The sequence below is a fragment of the Leucopleurus acutus genome (genome assembly GCF_964270905.1).
Source record: "Leucopleurus acutus genome assembly, chromosome: 7".
NCBI classification, from domain to species: domain Eukaryota; kingdom Metazoa; phylum Chordata; class Mammalia; order Artiodactyla; family Delphinidae; genus Leucopleurus; species Leucopleurus acutus.
The window spans coordinates 7,898,864-7,921,334 of record NC_139150.1 but is presented as its reverse complement, the minus strand read 5'-3'; the positions used below and the strand labels follow the sequence as shown (position 1 = coordinate 7,921,334).

The 22,471-nt window shown below is 50.1% G+C and overlaps 1 protein-coding gene across 3 annotated transcripts; it reads right to left on the bottom strand.

Moving 5' to 3' along the window:
- Nucleotides 1–1,869: 1,869 nt before the first annotated feature.
- ST6GALNAC6 (ST6 N-acetylgalactosaminide alpha-2,6-sialyltransferase 6) lies at nt 1,870–18,776 on the bottom strand. Of its 3 annotated transcripts, XM_082843496.1 has the most exons (7): nt 18,620–18,776; nt 17,411–17,465; nt 15,676–15,766; nt 13,523–13,702; nt 11,654–12,060; nt 4,042–4,149; nt 1,870–3,344 (listed from the first exon to the last, which is right to left on the bottom strand). In XM_082843496.1, exons 2-7 carry the CDS (start codon nt 17,434–17,436, stop codon nt 3,020–3,022), a joined length of 1,137 nt encoding a protein of 378 aa, XP_082699622.1. In that variant the 5' UTR covers nt 17,437–17,465; nt 18,620–18,776; the 3' UTR covers nt 1,870–3,019. The 3 variants fall into 3 exon arrangements, with proteins under 3 accessions (XP_082699622.1, XP_082699624.1, XP_082699623.1); XM_082843498.1 differs by lacking the exons at nt 17,411–17,465; nt 18,620–18,776 and adding an exon at nt 17,281–17,397; XM_082843497.1 differs by lacking the exons at nt 17,411–17,465; nt 18,620–18,776 and having other exon boundaries at nt 3,070–3,348.
- Between the last annotated feature and the right edge of the window lie 3,695 nt (nt 18,777–22,471).

The following is a 22,471-nucleotide window of genomic DNA, read 5'->3' as shown; positions in this document are numbered from 1 at the left end:
GCCCCCTCGCCCAAGGAGTGGGGGGTAGGGGCCTCACAGGGGTAACTGGGTAAAAGAGTTCACGAGAGGGCCCTGAACCCCAAACTAGGAGGTGGATTTGGTCCTGACCACAGTGGGAAGCCAGTGAAGTTTTCAGAGCAAAGCTGGCCGTGATGAGGTGTCTTCAGGAAGTTAACTTTGGCCATGAGTGGAGCGGTCTCGGCTGGGTCCCATCTGAGGCAGTGAGAGCATGTGGGGTTGAGGACTAGACCCTGGACCTCCTGCCCTCATCATCCTCCATCAAAGTCCTACCTGCTGACGCTGAACCGAGCTTTCCTAGGGTCCACCCCCAGCAACCGGCCCCTCTTGACTCCCTCCTGCTGACCTCCCCTTCATGCCCACCAGTGGGGAGACAGGAGAGCCACAGCATTCTGGGAGAAATTCCCCCTAGAAACCTCTGCCTGGACCCAGATTCCCAGAAGCCTTTGCGTGGGGCTGGAAGTGTGTCATATCCCCATATCCCCTTCCCATGCAGGGCCCTAGGCTCCCCACATAATGACTTTGTCAGGAGTCTCATCCCTCGGATACTGTCTGGTTGCCCCAGGCCTAGACCCTGCCACCTCCCAGCCTCCTGCCTATCGTGCTGCTGTCGGAGCAAGGATGGCCTCTCCTAGCAGGAAAGATCGAGGTTTTGCCCCACCTCGGACTGGCATTCACGGCCTTCTGCCATCTGGCCCCAGGTGGTCTCATCTTCCACTGTTCCCTCCTTCTGCGGCCCCGCTGCCTACTGAGCAAGGCTGTGGGTCCTCCCACTAGGCTTCCATTCAGGCCCTTCTTCCCACCTGACATCCGCTCCCTCATCAATCGCACCTAACACAGCGCATGGCACGTGGCCACCTATTGAGCCAATGTATACATGAACTGAGACAAATGCAGGGGCCATTCCCGCTGGCCAGCTCCGTGGCCCCCATCCCACTGGCCCAGTGCCCAGGAGAGCTCTTTTCCATCTCCAGCAGGCCACCTGCCCTTGTCTCACAGTCACCCTTTGTTAGGTCTCCGCTCCCAAGGGCATCTTATCTTCCTAAACAGGTTGTAATCTCCCCGAGTCACGGACCCGCTTGCTCTTGCCAACCTGGAGTGAACAAGCCCTTTAGCTGAGAGGACAGAGGCAGCAGTGAGGGATCCACAGTTCACACGCCGCCTGGCCCAGGGCTGCAGCCCTGCCTGGCTCCCTCCTGCCAGGGCCTGAAGGGTCTTCAGCTCCCTGCCCTCAGCAACACCCCCCTGCAGCCAACCTCTGACCCCATCACCTGCCTCTCCCCTTCAACCCTCTGCTCTGGGCTCCTCCATCCCGTCCCCCACAGATGCTTCTGTGACAGAAATGTCCTCTCCCGGCCCCCTTCTCTTCCTGCCGGAAGCTCTTCCCCAAAACCTCTGCAGGAATCTTCCTCTGGAAGAACGTCACCTCCTCCAAAGCTATGCTCGCGGCGCCCTGTGTTGCTCTGTGTGGCCCTTACTGCCCTGAACCTGTCGTGGGGCCCCTCCCCTCCCTCTACCCTGAGCTCCTTGAGAGCAGTGTCTGGTCTCAACCAAGAGGGAACTGGGGCTCTGAGAGGGGCAGTGACTTGCTCAAGGTCACACAGGCAAGGGGAGGCCAGACTGGAAGAGCCAGGTGGGCTTGGCTCCGGAAGCCCACGTACCTCCAGCCCCCAGGGCTGCCAGGTCTCCACCCAAGCTGTGAAATGCATGACTCACTGGCCAGCTGACAAAGCTGGACATCCTGCTTGTGTGTGGGCATCCAGCCCGGACAGTGTGGGCACCGTCCCGACGGGGCCCGAAGTGCAGGGCCAGAGAAAGCGGAGCTCGAATCCAGAACACAGGAAACGCAGCCGGAGCTTAGGTGTGTTTATTCCTGTACAAATCATTACAAAACCAAGTCTAGGGTAGTCGCCGGCCCCCACCCCTTGCCCCAGTGTGCAATGGCTCACTGCGGGCCTCCGTCTCCTCCACCTGACTCGACCCATTGCACAGCCTCCTCCAGTCTTCTCTTCAAGACTCCAGAAGAGCAGGGATTAAACCCACCCCACTGAAGTCCAGCAATAAAGTGCCTGATGGAGAGAGAGGGGACAGAACACAGGCAACAGCTCCCAGCCCCCTAGGGCCTTCCCAGGCCCAGCCGGGGGAGACCCTTGGACTACTCCAGCAGCTGCAGACAAAGGGGCTGCAGGAAACCTCAGTTGGGCTGGGATCCCCCCTCTCTCAGCCCCAAGGGCTCCTCCAACAGGTGGAAAACCTCACTGCTGGATGGCAGAAAAGGGGGCCTGGCTCTTTAAGAGCCACGCTAATGGCAGCTGGGTGGAAGGGCTAGGAAAACAGCTGAAGGCTTGTTCCTTCTTTTCAGAGTTCCCCAAAGCCTGGGAGAGTTTGCGCAAAAACATCCTCAAGTTTCCAGGAGGAGGTGGGGAAGGGAACCCCAGACCCTCAGAGAGCTGAGCCCCCCGGCAAGGGGTGGTGGCTGGTGGGGTCCAATCTTGACGGAGGACAGACCCAAGGTGGTCGTTGGAGGAGGTGGGAGGGTTCTCAGACTCTAGAACCTGACACAGGCAGAAGGATGCCCAGAGAGGGGGCAAGGGGTCTGTCCAAGGCCACTCACAGCAGAGCCAAGACCCGGACACCTGCCTCCCACGCCTGGAACCCCCCGAATCCCACAGATGTCCCTGCCTGGGCTCCAGACAGCTTCCACCGCCACACAACCTCTTTCTGGCTCTGGGGAGTGAGGGGACAACACGAGTTCCCAGCTCCTTGGGACAGGACCCCACTGCCCCAACCAATAGGAAGTGACTTAGAGTCCATCCTGAGACTCTGACAAAGGCCTCATGGGAAACGACACGACATTAGCCTCGGATGACTCAGAAATACCCTGACTGACTATGCTCAGACCCTGACTGGACAAGAAATACCCTCGACACCCGATTAACCACATAGAAGCCCAAATCCCTGATTGGCCAAGGGATACCCCCAGGCCCTGAACGGCTGGAGATTATATCCTCTTCAAGGCCGGAATGGCCAGAAGACACTCTGACCAGCCTTGATTAGCCAGACGATGGCCCTTGGTCGAGCGGCTGGGCGGAGACCCACTTCTCCTGTGTCCCTTGTGAGAGTCCCACAGGCAGGGTGGCCTAGGTCCAGGAGGGGTGGGAGAAGGTGATTCCGTACAGCTGCGCCCAGGACGAGAAGACCCTCTTTTCCGTGATGAAGCGGTGGTGGTTGCCCTTGCGGCTGTGCTCATTCTGGATGTAGGTGACACACTCGTCCGGCCCCTTGGGCTCATAGTAGTGGTAGGGCATGCGCTGCAGGCGGGGCCGCTGGCTGGGGCAGAGCAGATGGGGCCATAAGGGCAAGGTGGGCACCAGCAGGACCCTGCCCTTTCCAGCCCCTGACCTGCTATAGGGCCTCAGTGGGGGAAATCCCTGCCCCTCCCTGGGCCTCCGTTTCCCCATCTGTGAAATGGGTGTAGGATGGACTAGGTGTGTGACTCTCAAACTTTTTTTTCCTTTTTTTTTTTTTTTTTTTAAATGCAGTGGAAACTTTTCCTTTTCCCAAGAGGGTGGCAATATGGGGTAGTGAGGACTGTGGGCTCTGGAGCCTGGCCCCCACCCCTACTGTTCGTGGGAACTGAGGGCACTCACAAAACGTCCTGCTCAGTTTTTCTATCTATGAAATGGCAGGAATAGTGCACTTATCCCTTAGGGTCACTATAAGGAGTAAATGAGCTAATAAAAAGCCATGCTTGGTACACGGTCAGCACTTGGTAAAAAACAGCTGTCCCCTGCTGGGCTTTTCATATCGTAATGACGAAAATAGTTATTATTAATATACAAATTCTGGACTCTGGCTAAGCTTGGGATTGAGGCTCCTGGGGTGGCTCTAAAGAGCCTAGATCTCGGCAGAGCAGTTTGAATACTATAAAATAGAGGCCCTTGAAGGCACCCCAGCCAAGGTTTCTGGGACCCCAGCTCCACCCTGCGGCCAATGGCTGGGCATCGCCCTGGGGGTGCTCACCTGCAGTAGTCGGGGGGGACCATGCCATAGACGTGCACGTGGTCACACAGCTCCACCGCAATCACCATGGTGAACCAGCCTGTGCTCAACCACGAGTGGGACTTTTCCCTGGGGGCAGAGAGGGGTCACGATGAGGGGGCATGCAGGCAGGGAGGAAGGGTCAGCCCACACAGGGTTTTCCAGAACTCCCCCCACCCACTCATGGGGGCCTTCCCCCCACTTCAGTCACCCCCTGTCCAGCCCTGCTGTGGCAGCACGGGCAAGCTGGCAGAGGGCAAGCTGTCTGGACAGAGATGAGGGGTGTGGGGTCTGCTCCTTTGAGGGGAGGAACAGGAACACAGCATGCTGGGAATTAACTCCTGGGGAGACTGGTCACACCTGGGCAGGCTGGGAGTAACCATGGCCACAGAGCATGGAAGGTAAAAGCAGCTATGTGCATGCTAGGAGAAAACTCCTAAGGGGATGAGGGAAGGGACAGAAGGTGATGCCGGAAGTGGCCACAAGTTCAGAGCAAGGCATGGAAAATGTAACCAAGAACCTCAGGCTGCGCGCCCACTACAGCAGCCACTAGCCGCGCGCGGGCACACGCGAGCACTTGACATGCGGCTAAGACGCGCAGTCAGTGCAAAATACACACTTGATTCCTTGGATGGCATGAAACGAAGATGTAGAACATGTCACTGATCGTTTTTGATACTGATTACATGTTGGACTGAAAATATTTTGGATATGTTTGATTGAGCGTGGTTCTTGGCAAAGTTTAAAGGAAAATAAACCTCTCACAAGACTGACAGAGAAGGGAGAAAAGACACAAATTACCAATATCAAGAATAAAAAAAGAGGATATCATCATAGACCCTGAAGACATTAAAAGAATAATAAGAAAACCGCAAAAAAAGACATACATGAATTTGACAATTTAGATGAAATGGGCCAATGCCTTGAAAACCACAAGCTACCAAAACTCACTCAAGGTGAAGTAGATAACCTGAATATCCTATAACTCTTAAAGAAATTGAATTCATAGTTTAAAATCTTCTGAAAAAGAACTCTCCAGGCCAACAGTTTCACTGGTGAATTCTGCCAAACATTTAAAGAAGAAATAAAACCAATTCTATACAATCTCTTCCAGAAAATAGAAGAGAAAATATTTCCCAATTCACTTTCTGAGGCCAACATTACCATGATACCAAAACCAGGCAAAGACAGTACAAAATAAACTACAGACCAGTATCTCTCATGAACATAGATACAAAAATCTCAACAAAATACTGCAAATCATGTCTAGCAATATATAAAAAGAATAAGACACCCACAACCAAGTGGAGTTTATTCCAGAAATGCAAAGCTGATTCAACATACAAAAATCAATCAATATAATCCATCAGATTAATAATCTTAAGAAAAACCATGTGAGACAATTCTCCAGCCTGTGGAAGGAAAACCACATTCACAGAAAGACAGACAAAATGAAAAGGCAGAGGACTTTGTACCAGATGAAGGAACAAGATAAAATCCCAGAAAAACAACTAAATCAAGTGGAGACAGGCAACCTTCCAGCAAAAGAATTCAGAATAATGGTAGTGAAGATGATCCACTACCTCGGGAAAAGAATGGAGGCAAAGATCGAGAAGATGCAAGAAACGTTTAACAAAGACCTAGAAGAATTAAAGAACAAACAAACAGAAATGAACAATACAATAACTGAAATGAAAAATACACTAGAAGGAATCAATAGCAGAATAACTGAGGCGGAAGAACAGATAAGTGACCTGGAAGACAGAATGGTGGAATTCACTGCCACGGAACAGAATAAAGAAAAAAGAATGAAAAGAAATGAAGACAGCCTAAGAGACCTCTGGGACAACGTTAAACGCAACAACGTTCGCATTATAGGGGTCCCAGAAGGAGAAGAGAGAGAGAAAGGACCCAAGAAAATATTTGAAGAGATTATAGTCAAAAAATTCCTTAACATGGGAAAGGAAATAGCCACCCAAGTCCAGGAAGCGCAGGGAGTCCCAAGCAGGATAAACCCAAGGAGAAACATGCTGAGACACATAGTAATCAAATTGACAAAAATTAAAGACAAAGAAAAATTATTGAAAGCAACAAGGGAAAAATGACAACATATGAGGGAACTCCCATAAGGTTAACAGCTGATTTCTCATCAGAAACTATACAAGCCAGAAGGGGGTGGCACGATATATTTAAAGTGATGAAAGGGAAGAACCTACAACCAAGATTACTCTACCCGGCAGGGATCTCATTCAGATTCGATGGAGAAATCAAAAGCTTTACAGACAAGCAAAAGCTAAGAGAATTCAGCACCACCAAACCAGAGCTGTACAACAAATGCTAAAGGAACTTCTCTAAGTGGGAAACACAAGAGAAGAAAAGGACCTACAAAAACAAACCCATAACAATTAAGAAAATGGTAATAGGAACATACATATCGATAATTACCTTAGACATGAATGGATTAAATGCTCCAACCAAAAGACACAGGCTTGCTGAATGGATACAAAAACAAGACCCATATATATGCTGTCTACAAGAGACCCACTTCAGACCTAGGGACACATACAGACTGAAAGTGAGGGGATGGAAAAAGATATTCCATGCAAATGGAAATCAAAAGAAAGCTGGAGTAGCAATACTAATATCAGATAAAATAGACTTTAAAATAAAGAATGTTACAAGAGACAAGGAAGGACACTACATAATGATCAAGGGCTCAATCCAAGAAGAAGATATAGTAATTATAAATATATATGCACCCAACATAGGAGCACCTCAATACATAAGGCAACTGCTAACAGCTATAAAAGAGGAAATCGACAGTAACACAATAATAGTGGGGGACTTTAACACCTCACTTACACCAATGGACAGATCATCCAAAATGAAAATAAATAAGGAAACAGAAGCTTTAAATGACACAATAGACCAGATAGATTTAATTGATATTTATAGGACATTCCATCCAAAAACAGCAGATTACACTTTCTTCTCAAGTGCCCATGGAAGATTCTCCAGGATAAATCACATCTTGGGTCACAAATCAAGCCTCAGTAAATTTAAGAAAATTGAAGTCGTATCAAGCATCTTTTCTAACCACAACGCTATGAGATTAGAAACCAATTACAGGGAAAAAAACGTAAAAAACACAAACACATGGAGGCTAAACAATATGTTATTAAATAACCAAGAGATCGCTGAAGAAATCAAAGAGGAAATCAAAAAATACCTAGAGACAAATTATAATGAAAACATGACGATCGAATACCTATGGGATGCAGCAAAAGCAGTTCTAAGAGGGAAGTTTATAGTGATACAAGCCTACCTCAAGAAACAAGAAAAACCTCAAATAAACAATCTAAACTTACACCTAAAGGAACTAGAGAAAGAAGAACAAACAAAACCCAAAGTTAGTAGAAGGAAAGAAATAATAAAGATCAGAGCAGAAATAAATGAAATAGAAACAAGGAAAACAGTAGCAAAGATCAATAAAACTAAAAGCTGGTTCTCTGAGAGGATAAACAAAATTGATAAACCTTTAGCCAGACTCATCAAGAAAAAGAGGCAGAGGACTCAAATCAATAAAGTTAGAAATGAAAAAGGAGAAGTTACAACAGACAACGCAGAAATACAAGGCATCCTAAAAGACTACTACAAGCAACTCTGTGCTAATGAAATGGACAACCTGGAAGAAATGGACAAATTCTTAGAAATGCACAACCTGCCAAGACTGAACCGGGAAGAAATAGAAAATACGAACAGACCAATCACAAGTAATGAAATTGAAACTGTGATTAAAAATCTTCCATCAAACAAAAGTCCAGGACCAGATGGCTTCACAGGTGAATTCTATCAAACATTTACAGAAGAGCTAACACCCATCCTTCTCAAAGTCTTCCAAAATACTGCAGAGGAAGGAACACTCCCAAACTCATTCTATGAGGCCACCATCACCCTGATACCGAAACCAGACAAAGATGCTACAAAAAAAGGAAATTACAGACCAATATCACTGACGAATATATGTGCAAAAATCCTCAACAAAATACTAGCAAACAGAATCCAATGACACATTAAAAGGATCATACACCATTATCAAGTGGGATTTATCCCAGGGATGCAAGGATTCTTCAATATACGCAAATCAATCAATGTGATACACCATATTAACAAACTGAAGAATACAAACCATATGATCATCTCAATAGATGCAGAAAAAGCTTTTGACAAAAATCCAACACCCATTTATGATAAAAACTCTCCAGAAGGTGGGCATAGAGGGAAGCTAGCTCAACATAATAAAGGCCATAGACGACAAACCCACAGCAAACATCATCCTCAATGGTGAAAAACTGAAAGCATTTCCTCTAAGATCAGGAACGAGACAAGGATGTCCATTCTCACCACTATTATTCAACATAGTTTTGGAAGTCCTAACCACGGCAATCAGAGAAGAAAAAGAAATAAAAGGAATACAAATTGGAAAAGAAGTAAAACTGTCACTGTTTGCAGATGACATGATACTTTACATAGAGAATCCTAAAAATGCCACCAGAAATCTACTAGAGCTAATCAATAAATTTGGTAAAGTTGCAGGATACAAAATTAATGCACAGAAATCTCTTGCATTCCTATACATTAACAACAAAAGATCAGAAAGAGAAATTAAGGAAACAATCCCATTCACCATTGCAACAAAAAGAATAAATACTAGGAATAAACCTACCTAAGGAGGTAAAAGACCTGTACGCAGAAAACTATAAGACTCTGATGAAAGAAATCAGAGATAATACAAACAGATGGAGAGATATACCATGTTCTTGGATTGGAAGAATCAATATTGTGAAGATGACTATACTACCCAAAGCAATCTACAGATTCAATGCAATCCCTATCAAATTACCAGTGGCATTTTTTAACTGAACTAGAACAAAAAAATCTTAAAATTTTTATGGAGACACAAAAGACCCCGAATAGCCAAATCAGTCTTGAGGGAAAAAAACGGAGCTAGAGGAATCAGACTCCCTGACTTCAGACTATACTACAAAGCTACAGTAATCCAGACAATATGGTACTGGCACAAAACGAGAAATATAGATCAGTGGAACAGGATAGAAAGCTCAGAGATAAACCCACGCACATATGGTCACCTCATCTTTGATAAAGGAGACAAGGATATACAATGGAGAAAAGACAGCCTCTTCAATAAGTGGTGCTGGGAAAACTGGACAGCTACGTGTAAAAGAATGAAATTAGAACACTACCTAACACCATACACAAAAATAAACTCAAAATGGATTAGAGACCTAAATGTAAGACCGGACACTATAAAACTCTTAGAAGAAAACATAGGAAGAACACTTTTTGTCATAAATCACAGCAAGATCTTTTTTGATCCACCTCCTAGAGTAATGGAAATAAAAACAAAAATAAACAAATGGGACCTAATGAAACGTAAAAGCTTTTGCAAAGCAAAGGAAACTACAATCAAGATGAAAAGACAACCCTCAGAATGGGAGAAAATATTTGCAAACGAATCAACAGACAAAGGATTAATCTCCAAAGTATATAAACAGCTCATGCAGCTCAATATTAAAAAACAAACAACCCCATCAAAAAATGGGCAGAAGACCTATATAGACATTTCTCCAAAGAAGACATACAGATGGCCAAGAAGCACATGAAAAGCTGTTCAACATCACTAATTATTAGAGAAATGCAAATCAAAACTACAATGAGGTATCACCTCAACACCAGTTAGAATGGGCTTCATCAGAAAATCTACAAACAACAAATGCTGAAGAGGTTGTGGAGAAAAGGGAACCCTCTTGCACTGTTGGTGGGAATGTAAATTGATACAGCCACTATGGGGAACGGTATGGAGGTTCCTTAAAAAACTAAAAATAGAATTACCATATGACCCAGCAACCCCACTACTGGGCATATACCCAGAGAAAACCATAATTCAAAAAGACACATGCACCCCAATGTTCATAGCAACACTATTTACAATAGCCAGGTCATGGAAGCAACCTAAATGCTCATCAACAGACAAATGGATAAAGAAGATGTGGTATATATATACAATGGAATATTACTCAGCCATATAAAGGAACGAAATTGGGTCATTTGTAGAGATGTGCATGGATCTAGAGACTGTCATACAGAGTGAAGTAAGTCAGACAGAGAAAAACAAATATTGTATATTAATGCATATATGTAGGACCTAGAAAAATGGTACAGATGAACCGGTTTGCAGGGCAGAAATAGAGACACAGATGTAGAGAACAAACATATGGACACCAAAGGGGGAAAGCGGCAGGGGTGGTGGGATGAACTGGGAGATTGGGATTGACATATATACACTAATATGTATAAAACATATAACTAATAAGAACCTGCTGTATAAAAAATAAAATTCAAAAAGAAAAACCATGCAATATCAATTGATGCAGAAAAACATTTGATAAATTCAATATCCAGGAATGATTAAAAAAAAACTCTTAGCAAACCAGTGAGAGAAGGGAACTTGCTCAACCTAATAACTTCCTCAACCCATAGCTTCAAAAACCTACAGCCAACATCATAGTCAATGATGAAAGACTGAACACTTTCGCCCTAAGCCTGAAACCAAGGCAAGGATGTCTACTCTCACCACTTCCAATACAATTCAATGTTATACTGAAAGTACTAGCCAGTGCAATAAGGCAAGAAAAAGAAATGAGGCATGTAGATTGGAAAGGAAAAAATAACTGTCCTTATTTGCATGTCCTTACATCATGATCATTTGCACAGAAAATCCCAAAGAATCTACAAAAGTCTCCCAGAACCAATAAGTAAGTTTAGTAGGATTACAGGATATAAGGTCAACACACAAAAATCTATCATATTTCTATATACTAGCAATGAATAATGGGAAACCAAAAAAAAATTTTTTTAATGCTATTTACAATATCTCCAAAAATTTAAAAATATTTAGATATAAATCAAACAAAATACTTAACAGCATCTATATGTTGGACATATTGAGTTAAGTAAAAATATATTGAATTTAATTTCACCTGTTTCTTTTTACTTTTTAAATGTGGCTACTATAAAAATTTTTATTACATGTGTGGCTTGCATGATGTTTCTATTGGATAGCACTGGCTTAGCTTTTCTAGGGAGATTAGTCAGAGAAGGGCATACTGAGGGTGATGTAGCCTTACAATAGAGCATTCTGAGAACAACAGTGTGCTTAAAGTAAGATGTGCTGGGTATGGTCAACACTTTCCATGAGGCATGCTATGGGGCAGCTCTCCTAGAAAGATGCTAGGAGTGACTGTGCAACCTTAGAGTAGAGCATGCTGGGAGCCCTAGTCTCTCAGAGCCATTCACGTAACCCGGGGGAGACGAGGCCATGCAGAGCGTGTTGGAAATGACTCATGCTAAGAGCTGGACATGAAGCCAACTCCCCCAGGAAACCTGACCACAAGGTGGCAAGAAGTGACCACACCCTCACAGCAGTGCATGCTGGCAGCAAAAGGCCCTGTGGGCGGAGCGTGCTGAGAGGGAGCACAGGACTGGCCAGAGGGAGCGGGCAGGAGGTTGGTACCTGTCCTTGCCTGTCTCACTCCGGAAGAGGTCATCAAACTGGCGCATGCGGCCAAGAGAGACGGCGTAAGCCTCCATATTGGGGAACGCCAGGCCTGCCCGCTGGATGACACGCACGAGGCTGCCCTGGGGCTTCTGCATCTTGTTTGGGGGACCCCAGAAGATGAACACGGTTTCAGGGGTCCGGTTGACGAACTCCTGGGGCCTCCGCAGCACACGGAATACGCTGGAATGGGCCACTACGCGGAAGGTGGTCTTGTTGCCCACGTCGGCTGAGTAGCCTGTGGTGGGTGCGTCATTCATGCGGATTGTGCACTCGGCCCGCTCGATCTCAGGGCCCAGCTTGGTGCCCAGCAGGTGGCTGGAGCTGGTGACAATCACACACTGGTGGCACCGGGAGGGCAGAGTCTGGGGGGGTAAGGAAAGCCAACACTGTTATGACCACTCAGTGCCAGGCACTGTGCTCCATACATCCAGGCCTCCAGGAAGCAGGAATTATGATGTTCATTTTAAAGACAGGGAGACTGAGGCCCATTCATGCAACATTCAACAAATCTTTATAGCAAGCTGGCTAATGGCCAAGTACAAGGGACAGAACAATGAACAAAAGAGACCCCACTCCTGGCTTCAAGAAGCTCACGGTTGGGGAGACACGGTGTACAAGTAAACGATAAAATAATGCCAGGTGGTAAGTTAAACACGCTGGGAAGGAAATAAAATAGGGGCAGGGGATCAAGAGTGGCAGGAGTGAGAGCTGCCCTAGAAAAGTCACCTGGGGAGGCCTTTCTGAGCTGACACCTGAAGGATGAAAAGGAACCATGCAGGGGAAAGTATTCAAGCAGGAGAAACAGCAAGACCAGAGGCTCTGATGTGGGATGACCATGGTGTGTTGAGAAGCAAAAGAAGGCTGCTCAGTGGGGGCAGAGTTAAGGAACAAAAGAACAGAACAGCCATGCAGGGATGTCCCCAAAGTCATACAGCAGAGGAGTGCAGGGCTAGGATTTGAACCCAGGTCTATATGGCCACAGAGCCCCAGGACCAACACACTGTATGCAAAGACCCCGAGAGATTTATGAGGGTTTTAGTGAGGGAGGAGAGAGAGGTAGGCAGGGCCTGGGGAGACCTCCTCCTAGAAGATGGAGTCCATGCTTGAGGCCAATAATTTTCTCCCTGACCCCAGGGAAAACATTAGGGCTCAGAGGACCACAGGGTGAACACCAGAAACACAACCTGAGTTTCATGGTTACCCAAGGCCAACAGAGGCCCCAGAATGACTGTTGGCCTCTTGACACAGCTGTAGCTCATCAGGCATTGGGGCAATACCCTGGCTCCTCCCCTCCCTTGCTGTGTGGCCTTGGGCAACTGACTTCACCTCTCTGAGTCTCACAAGGGAGATAATGCTAACCTCACCGGGCTGGTATGAGGATTACTGCTGATCACAGTGTTCAGTGCACAGCAGGCAACTGACAATGGGCAGCCATTACTGTTACTGTTGTTGTGTTGTCAAGTACCCTAGTGTCCTACTCCAAAAGCCTATGTAGACTCCCACACAGAGACAGAGATCACTGAAAACCAGAGAGACTTTTCCAAAGGGATTCTGACTCAGGAGATGATAGGATATTAGCACTAAGGCTGGGACCTTGGAGAAAACTGAGGCCCAGAGAGAGACATGGTACTTGTCTGAAGTCACACAGCCAACAAGGGGCTGAAGGCACTGGACTCGTGGGATTCACCCTTTCCTTTAGGAGGGATGGTGGAAGCAGAGAGAAGAGGTGGAGGAGAAGAAGGAGGTGGGAGCAGCGATGGTGGGCAATGGGGAGGATAAGTCTCCAGGCAGCTCCCAGGGAGCTTCCCAAAGCAGCTGCCCTACCTTGTTGCCGAGAATGGGGATGTAGCCATCGGTGATGCTCCACTTCTTGAGGTTGACGGGCCGGCGGGTACGGCCCCGCAGGGAGCCATAATGAAAGACTTCGTTGGCACTGTTGGAGGTGTAGAGGATGAGGATGGTGATGAGGGCAAAAAGGATCACGAACACCGCTGAGCGCTGCTCCTAGAGAGGGGAGAGGCCAGTGAGGGCCCAGCTGCCCGGCAGGCTCCTTGCCACCTACCATGCCTGCTGATTCCTGCTCTTTATTCCAGACCAGTTCAGGCACTACCTCCCCCAGGAAGGCCTCCTCCAGCCCCCTGAGCACCGCCTATCACAGCACCAATCACGCTGCATTCAAAGAGCCATCCCCCTCAATTAAACCATGAGTTCTGAGGGCTGGGACTGAGTCAGCTTTGCTCCCCACTGTATCTCAGCTCCCAGGGCTGGGCCCAGAGCACAAAAGGTTCTCAGGGTTTGCTGGATGAGATTGGAAGTGTGGGTCAGAAGGATCCTTCCAGTTGCAGCTGGAAGGATGCTTGGAGACAGGTAGGACATTCCAACGCGAGGGTCTAGATCTTCCCCCAAACAGTAACTCTTTATAAATGTTTACCATTCATTTAAACCTGAAGGGAAAGGATCTGGTCAGGAATCAGGATGCATGGGTAGTCAGTACACCAACATATGGCAAAGGGCAGGAAAGTGATATCCGAAGTGTCCACTGGTATTTATTTGCCTGGGGTCTGCAAGGCTAGATGGAACCCGGGAGTGCTGGCTTCTTGTGCTGAGCCCCCTGGGCTGGTTATTAATGTACTGCTTCTCAGCTCCAGGTTTACTCTTTTTGCCTGCTCTGTGAAAACGGATCTGGGCCCTTAACAGGTTTTTCCTTGCCAGCGAACTGCATAATAAACTTTGTCAGTAGAGGGCGCTGGAGAGACATGTCAGGAGGAAGGGAGTTTGCTTCCTGGCTCTGGGGGCTTTGGGCCTGGTGCTGGTGCACTTGCTTCTACAGTGCGCATGGCTTCTCCCAGTGGCCAGCAGCTTCCTCCAGCATCCAGCCTCAGGCAGTTTCGAAGCAGAGTGCCTCTGATTCCTGCTGCGACCACACCTTCTCCAGAGTTGCGCTCATGTGGCACACTCGACACCAGTAACACCCAAAAACACGCAAGCTTCCCCTCCCCGGAGCAGTTTTATCTGATGCTTGAAGTGTCTCTTGGGAGTTATCTCCTGTGAACAGCCTTCCCTGGAGCCTAGCAGGTGGATTTATGACAACTTCCACAACACAGCCCCCCAGTGAGTTCTCTGCCATCCAGTGGGCCAGAGCTGTACCCTCTCCAGCCCAGCAAGGCCTGGGTCTCAACCCTGGGTGTGGTAGCAGCTGCTTTTTTTTTGGCCGTGCCACACGGCTTTCAGGATCTTAGTTCCCCAACCAGAGATCGAACCTGGGTCCCAGAAGTGGAAGCACCAAGTCCTAACGACTGGAAATTCCCAGTAGCTGCTCCTTATACCTGCTATCCCTGTATTCTGTAGAGTTCTAATCCCCTGTTACTCCAATGCCCAATTAAAATTAGTAATTCTTTATACTAAACTTTCTCTATTCAAATTACTGAGTGGTTTCTCTTTCTGGATTGGACCCAGACACACTCAGATCACCCCACCCCCAACCCCCAGGCTCTGCCAAAGCTGTAGTGCAGCTAGGAAAGGGGTGTGCAGGGCCAGGCACATAGTAGGTGCTCAGGAAAGCATAAATGAATGGATCATGGGAACCCTGAAACCCTCAGAGTGATGCTCACAATATCATGTCATTTTTGACTCTGACCACTGCCCCCTCTCCCAACCTCCCGTTCACCTTCACTCCTCACCCCCACCCCCTGCACAGCACTCCACAGTCACCTTCTCGGCCAGCCCTTTACCACAGATGGACCAGTCAAGTCTAGGAGGACAGAGGTGGACCTGGGCCCAGAGAGAGGCAGGAGCTTGCCCAGGCCACACAGATCAGTGGCCACAGCAGGGCTCACACCAGGGTCTCCCAGGCATCAGCAGCTTCTCGGCAGGGAAGAGAGACTTGTAGCACCTGGGTCTGAGGCAGGTCCAAAGGAGCCCATTTCACGGAGGGAAATAGAAGCTGAGATGGGGACAAGAAATGAAGGGAGACTTACTTTGTTGCTACTCATCTCTCTCCGGCGTCTGCTGAGGGGCAGGGGCCAGCGTCCTGCAGGTGGCCCAGGGGGCAGGGGTGTGGGGTCACACCTACAAGCCACAGAAAGAGTTATGGCCTGGGTGCCTTCCCCCAAGTCCAGCTGGTCCTAGGCTACACCCTCCCCACCCCTGCCAGCCCTCCTACCCACCCATGACTTCAAGGCTCAGGGCTGTACCCATTTTGCAGGTGGAGACACTGAGGCCCAGAAAGGGCAGGAACCGGCCTGATGTCATACAGCCAGGTGGTGGCAGAGCCCTGCCTCTGTCTCTGCCCGTGCACTCTCCCACTCTGCTCGAAGGCAGCTGGCAGGCCTAAAACTGGCTCCCTTGCTGGGGGGGCCTGCCCCCCACCCAGCAGGAGCCCCATTCACACGCCTACTCTAAACCCTGTCTTATGTTCCTGAGGCCTGGGAATAACATTCCTTGTAGGTCCCCAAACTCCTCTAAACTCATACCCTTCCAGGTCTTGCATAAAATAAACTGGCCCCTCTGACTAGGACACCCTCCACAATGTTGTTCATGCCCACTCATCCTCCCAGCCTGAGGTGGGCCAGGAATGTGCCCTGTGTGCCACCTCCCCGCTGAGAGCTCTCTGAGGTCGCAGGTGGCACAGGGCCTCACATTCTCTGCTGTGTCTCCAGAGCCCTGGAGATGGGTGCAGGAGGACTGCTGAATGACTTCATTCTTATCTTTTTTTCCCCTTTGACTTTGTTCATTAATAAGATCTTGGGGGTTAAGGGCTCAGACTCATCTGTCCAATGGTTATAATCACAGCCCCACCCTGGGGCGCAGTGGGGTCTGGGACCATAAAAGCTCAGCTCTGCTCCTCACTCCCCAACGCCCCCCGCCCATCCACGCAGGACGCAGCTTCTCTGCAGATCTCAATTTCCCCACTTGTCAAAAGTGAGTAAGTACTTGTGTCCAGCCACCTCCAGCCGATTCGAGGCCAGAAGGCACTAAGGGAAGGAGAGTGCGCAGAGAGAGAAACTGGGGCCCAGGAGCTTCCCAGCTCCGTCCTTCCCTCCAGGGGCCTCCCATCTCCCGCCACTATCTCCGCCCCCTGACCTAGCAGCTGTTTACTCCTACACCGCCACCAGGAATAGCCAGAGAACCCCAGGCTAAAGGAGGTGCCCCCACGCCGCTCCTGATTGGTTGGGTCTTAACTCCGCCCACCACCCAACCCCGCCCACCACCCAACCCCGCCCTCTCTCCTCGGGAGCCCCCTCCTCCCAAACCCAGCTTCAGATTTCTCCGCAGCCAGCCTTCAAAGCTATGCAGGGAGGCCCCTAGGACTCTCATCCGGACTCTCACAGGATCCAGTCCCTGCGGCACAAATCAGGAAACTGCGGCTCATCAGAAGGGAAGAGCGGCTTGTTCTTAGATTCATAGCCCATTAAGGCAAAAGTCATCCAGATCCCTGGGCAGTCCCCAACTACCCTGACGCCTCTAGCATTCCAGCTGCCTCTGAGCTGAGCCTCCCCTCTCACTACCCTTTCCTTTGGATGCCCCAAGCTCCAGACACACTAGAGCACTCCAGTTCCCAGGCCCACCCCCCACTTTCCCACCTTTGCCTGAGCAGTGCCCTCAGCCAGGACCACTGTCCCCCTGGTCAGGCCCGTCACAATCCTGCTCTGAGAAGACCATGGTCAGTACAGCAACTCATGTTCAAGTGCGAATCCCGGTTCCACCACTTACTGGCTGAGGGGCCTCGGGCAAGCCATGTGACCTCTCTGAGCCTCAGTTTCCTCATCTGTGAAATGGAATAATAAGAGTAGGTAACTCACAACGTTGTTAGGAGGATTCAAGCAGATGTGGCAACGGAAGCACAGGATTTGAAAGTGCTTGATCAGTGCCAGCAGCTGTTAGTTTTGTGGTTATTCATTGTTCAAGGCCTGCCTCTCCACGAACTTGCCAGAGAAACACTCCCCTGCCCTCTGATGCATGGCCCAGCAACTTCCCTCTAATATCAATAAATGTGGAGCCCTTGCTAAGCATCACCCACTCACTGAATCTTCCTGGCAATTCTGCACAGCAGGGGCTCTTATCTCCATTTCACAGATGAGGAGACTGAGGTTCAGAGAGGCAAAGTGCCTTGCAGGCTGTCCAGAGCCTGCTGGGGTGCCTTATTTCCATGCTTGTTTCCAGGGAGCAGCCCAGGGCTGAGCCTGACTGGATCTCTCTCAAGGATCCCCCAGGGCTGGAATTGACCAGAGGCCACTGAGTGCGTTCCCAGCACCTGGCCCAGCACCGGAGAGCAGGACTGTTGGGAGCGACTTGCTCAGGCTAGGGAGGCAGCAGCCCAGAACTCTGAGCCAGGATCGTGGACTCAGCCCCAAGGTGGGCCGAGCCGGAGGGCTGAAACCGTGAGCTCAGGCTATGGGGCCACACCCTGCCCTCTGTTTGGGGGCTTTGCTTCTCCCAGCTCGGGGAGTCCTCCTGCAGGCTCGGGACGCCCCCACGAGCCGCGTGGGAGGAGAGCTCCCGGGAGAAGGGGGAGGGGGGCTCCTAATTCCAAATAGGGGGCGCCGAAACCGTGGGTGCACCTAGGAGGGGGACGACTCACCCTCTGCGCCCCGCTTGCGCTGAACCCCCCAACTCCAGCACTCCGGGGGGTACGGAGCTCTAGCCTCAGCTGGGAAGAGAAGGGAGGCAGGACGGCGGCAGGGTCCCCGAGCTCTAATGGGGTAGTCAGCGGCAGGAGGCCCCGCTAACACCGCGACAGCCCTTGGGCGCGGGGACCGGGATCTCCAGGCGCGGTTGCCAAGAGTGAGTGGGTCTAGGGGAGCCCCAGGGGCCCCCATATCAATCTCCATACCCAGCGGCTCCTGACGGCCCCACCACCACCACCAGGGGCGCAGGCAGCGCCCCCCTCCCGCTGCCCGCCCCCGCGCGGCGCCAGCTCACCTCCCCCGGGGAGCGCCCGGCTCCCCGCGACCCCCGAGCCCCCTCACATGGCGCCGGGAGCCACGAGCCAGGGTCCGCGCCACTCTGGCCGCCCAGGCCCCGCTGCAGCCCAGGCCCGCCGGGTCCTAGCGCCGCCGCTCGCCGCTCTCCGGTTCAGGCCTGGGAGGCGGGCGGAGCCTTCGGGGGCCGCGGGTGGCCCCGCCCCTGGGCGGTGCAGGCGGGGATGGGTGAGGGGCGGACGAGCCCCGGCCCGGGGCACCCGAGCGCCTCGCTTACTCCTCTGGGCAGCCTGTAGTGACAACGACAATAACAACAGTCTTCCGGAGAACATTTAGTGTGGGTCAGGCCGACTTCTACCTCGCTTTATTGTTACCACGACGGGGATGGGGAAACTGAGTCCCAGAGCACACTGCGCTTGGAATCAGCTGAGTTTCTCCTGGGCATCCCTACCTCGGGCCTCCAGAGCCCTGCACCCAGTAGTCACCCTGAGTGAACTCAGGGATCCACTCTTGGATTCAAGTTCGACCCTGCCGTCTGCTAGCCGTGCGGACTTGGCACTTACTTACACTTCCCCTGCTTCCCGGAAATAGGGAGAACCACCTCACAGGGTGTTGTTAGGATTAAAAATGTTACATTACTTCTTATAATAATTGTGATATTCATTACATCATTTTATGCGATAGTGAAAAATAACTTAAGTAGCCTGGACACCTGGTTAAATGAACAAAGACACAGCCCCGCTAAAATGAATGATGCAGGTCAACAGGCACCGACAGGAAGAGATGTCCAGGATATTACAGGATACGTAATACGTGAAGAAAGCGAGGTTTTAAAATGTACCTCTATAATCACTTTGGAAAACAAAGTTGGAAAATTTTGCATTCTGCTCCTAGGTATATACCCTGGAGAAATTCTTGCAAATGTATGTAACAAAGTTCATAGCAGCAATGCTTGAAATAAGACAAAACTGGAAACAACTCATATAGCTATCAAGGAGAATGGAATTTTTTAATTACATTATGATACGTTCACATGGTGAAATATTATATAGCGGGGGTGGGGGGGAATGACATGGATGAATCTTACAGACATGAGGAGTGAAAAAGCCAGGTCCTGGAAGACAAATGAAACTACACAATATACTGTTTAAGCATACAGCAGGCAGTAGGCTGCCTGTCGTAGGACAGGAGATAGTTTTGCCTATCAGACTGATTAAAGTTTTAAAAGCAAAAGTCAAGAGTACAGCAGTCTCTGTGGGGAGGGATGAGGGAGAGGAGAAGAAAGGCAGGGGTGTGCAAGTTATAATAATGAAGGTCTGGTCTTTAAGTGGGACATGTGTTCAAGAGGTTCATTATATGTGTTTTATTTTTACAAGTATAATGCATGCCGTCATTCGGGTGTAACACAGTATTTTTTTTTTTTTTTTTGCGGTACGTGGGCCTCTCACTGTTGTGGCTTCTCCCGTTGCGGATGCGCAGGCTCAACGGCCATGACTCACGGGCCCAGCCGCTCCGCGGCATGTGGAATCCTCCCAGACCAGGGCACGAACCCGTGTCCCCTGCTTCGGCAGGCAGACTCCCAACCACTGCGCCACCAGGGAAGCCCTAACACAGTATTTTAAAAGGTGAAAAAAAGAAGAAAGATAAGTCAAATGAAAATAGATACTTTTGCCTATCAGTGATTAAAGTGTCAACAGTGGTTATTTTTCTCATGATAAGATTATGGGCTGCTGTCTTCTTTTGGCTTAACTGTATTTTCCAAAATTTTTGAGATAATGGTCAATGTTTTTATATTTAAAAATTTATTTTTAATATAAAAAATGAACTGCATGTATAACATGATTCCTTTTTTTTATACAACTATCTATGCATATATGTTTGTAAATGCACACAAAAGGCTTCTGGAAGAATCCACTCAGGACTACTGGCAGTAGTTTCCCCTGGAGAGTGGATGTGGGGAGAGTGGGGTAGGTGATATTTTCACTTTCTGCTTCATAAAATTCCAGGTGGTTTGCATTGGACTAATTTGGGAAGTTAATACCACTTTGTTTTTAATTTAAACAAAAGTCAGGGGGCCCCGAGGTCCAGCCTCCAGGCCATGGAGGCACTGCCCAGCAGGCAGTGCGGGGGGGAGTGCAAACAGCCAGGGGTGCATGCAAGGCTTCCTGCCCCCCTGGTGTCCACCTCCATCCGCTTCCTGAGCCTCAGCCCCATCCTCACCCCAGCCCTCCTCGGCGCCTGACCCACCCTGCTGGCCACGGGACAGAAAACCACGGAGCAGGAGGCCAGGCAGTCAGGCAGGACACCTGATGAACGGAACTGCTGGGAGCTCAGAGAACAGGAGCCCCTTGCCTGAGGTCACAGGCAGGTTAGAGGCAAGGGGTGGAGGCACCCAATCCGCCCCTCGCCCTTCTCCCAGCTCCAGGCCAATGACCTAGACTCCGGAAATAAAAGGGTGCCGCAGCCCAGCTCCTGGACCAAATCCGGACCTGGAGCTCCCCCGTCAGGCCTGCCGTGTCTCTGGGGCCAGGCTTGCTCCAGGAGGCTCTGCTCTAGGGCTAGCTTCCCTTTCCTGGGCCCCAAGAACAAGGGGGACTTCCCTGGCGGTCCAGTGGTTAAGACTCTGCACTTTCACCGCAGGGGGCACAGGTTTGATCCCTGGTCGGGGAACTAAGATCCCCCATGCCTCGCGGCACGGCCAAAATAATAATAATAACAAGAGCAAAAACAAGGATACGAAAACCCACACAGCTCCATGTGTGTCGGGTGCTTTCTCCTGTGCTAATAAGGATTTTGCAAACATACCTCGCTGAATCCTTAAAATAACCTATGGGCACTGCTGTTACTCCCACCTTCCAGAGGGAGAAAGTGAGGCACAGAGAGTTACCGAGGTGCCCGAGCTGGGATTCCAGCAGACCTGTCTGCTGAATAACCACAAGCCTTTCTGCCCCCTGGAAGCCCCAGGCCTGCCTCACAGGCACGCCAGGGCCTTCATGGACGGCAGGTTGCGGCCAATCCTGGCGCTGCTCCCCGACCCCGCCTGCAGCTGGGCAGCCGGTCCCCGGCCCCGGAGTCGCTCCACCATGGTCTGATGGAGGTGGCCTATGCTTCAGCCCTTCCTGCCCCAGGATGGGGGTCCAGGGTGTGACTCTCCCCTTCTCACCCCTTAGCAATCTTTGCACTGTTAGGATTCTTCCCTTCTATGGGATACTGGAAAAAAACAGGAAGTACCTGGTTCTTCTCAGACAGAGGCTGGAGTGGTCAGGCTGGCCCAGGTGACGCTGGACATGGGTGCCCACCAGTACCTAGGAGAACCAAGGTTCCTGTCCTCTTCTGGCTAGATGAGTTCCTGACCTGGCCCGAAGTTCCTTCTGAGGAGAGGCTCCTTAAGATACCTCCAGGCTATGAGACTCACCCAGCTCCCCCTCTGTCCTCAGGAGGAAGTAGGGGCCATCCCCAGCAGGCCTGCTGAGGAGACAAAGGAGCCTGGGTGTGACAGGAAAACAGAGGCCCAACAAAGGGCTGCACACGAAGGTGCCCCAACCCCTGACACACTCCTCAGGGCTGGGAGGAGGCTCCTGTCCCCCAACTCACCTCCCGGAAGCTGCAGGAACTGCAGTGGCAGAGATGGGGGTCCAGAGAGCTGTCAGCAGGCCCAGATCCAGTCACCAGTCATCTTCATCTGCCTGGAGGAAGTAGCTGGTGGATCGTCCCTGCCGGGTCACGACCCCAGAGGGACAATATCTGGGCCAACACAGCAATAAACATCCCACCCACCCAAGGACAGGGCCAAGACAGAGATGCCTGTGCGCACTACGCCCAAGGGCTGGGCCAGCATCTCCCAGGCAATGGA

Coding starts and splice junctions, on each gene's coding strand:
- ST6GALNAC6 (XM_082843496.1), bottom strand. CDS start 17,436: ATGGCTTGCCCGAGGCCCCTCAGCCA. Junction 13,703..15,675: donor GAGAGATGAGTAGCAACAAA/GTAAGTCTCCCT, acceptor TCCCCTCTCTAG/GAGCAGCGCTCAGCGGTGTT. Junction 4,150..11,653: donor AGTGAGACAGGCAAGGACAG/GTACCAACCTCC, acceptor CTCTGCCCCCAG/GGAAAAGTCCCACTCGTGGT.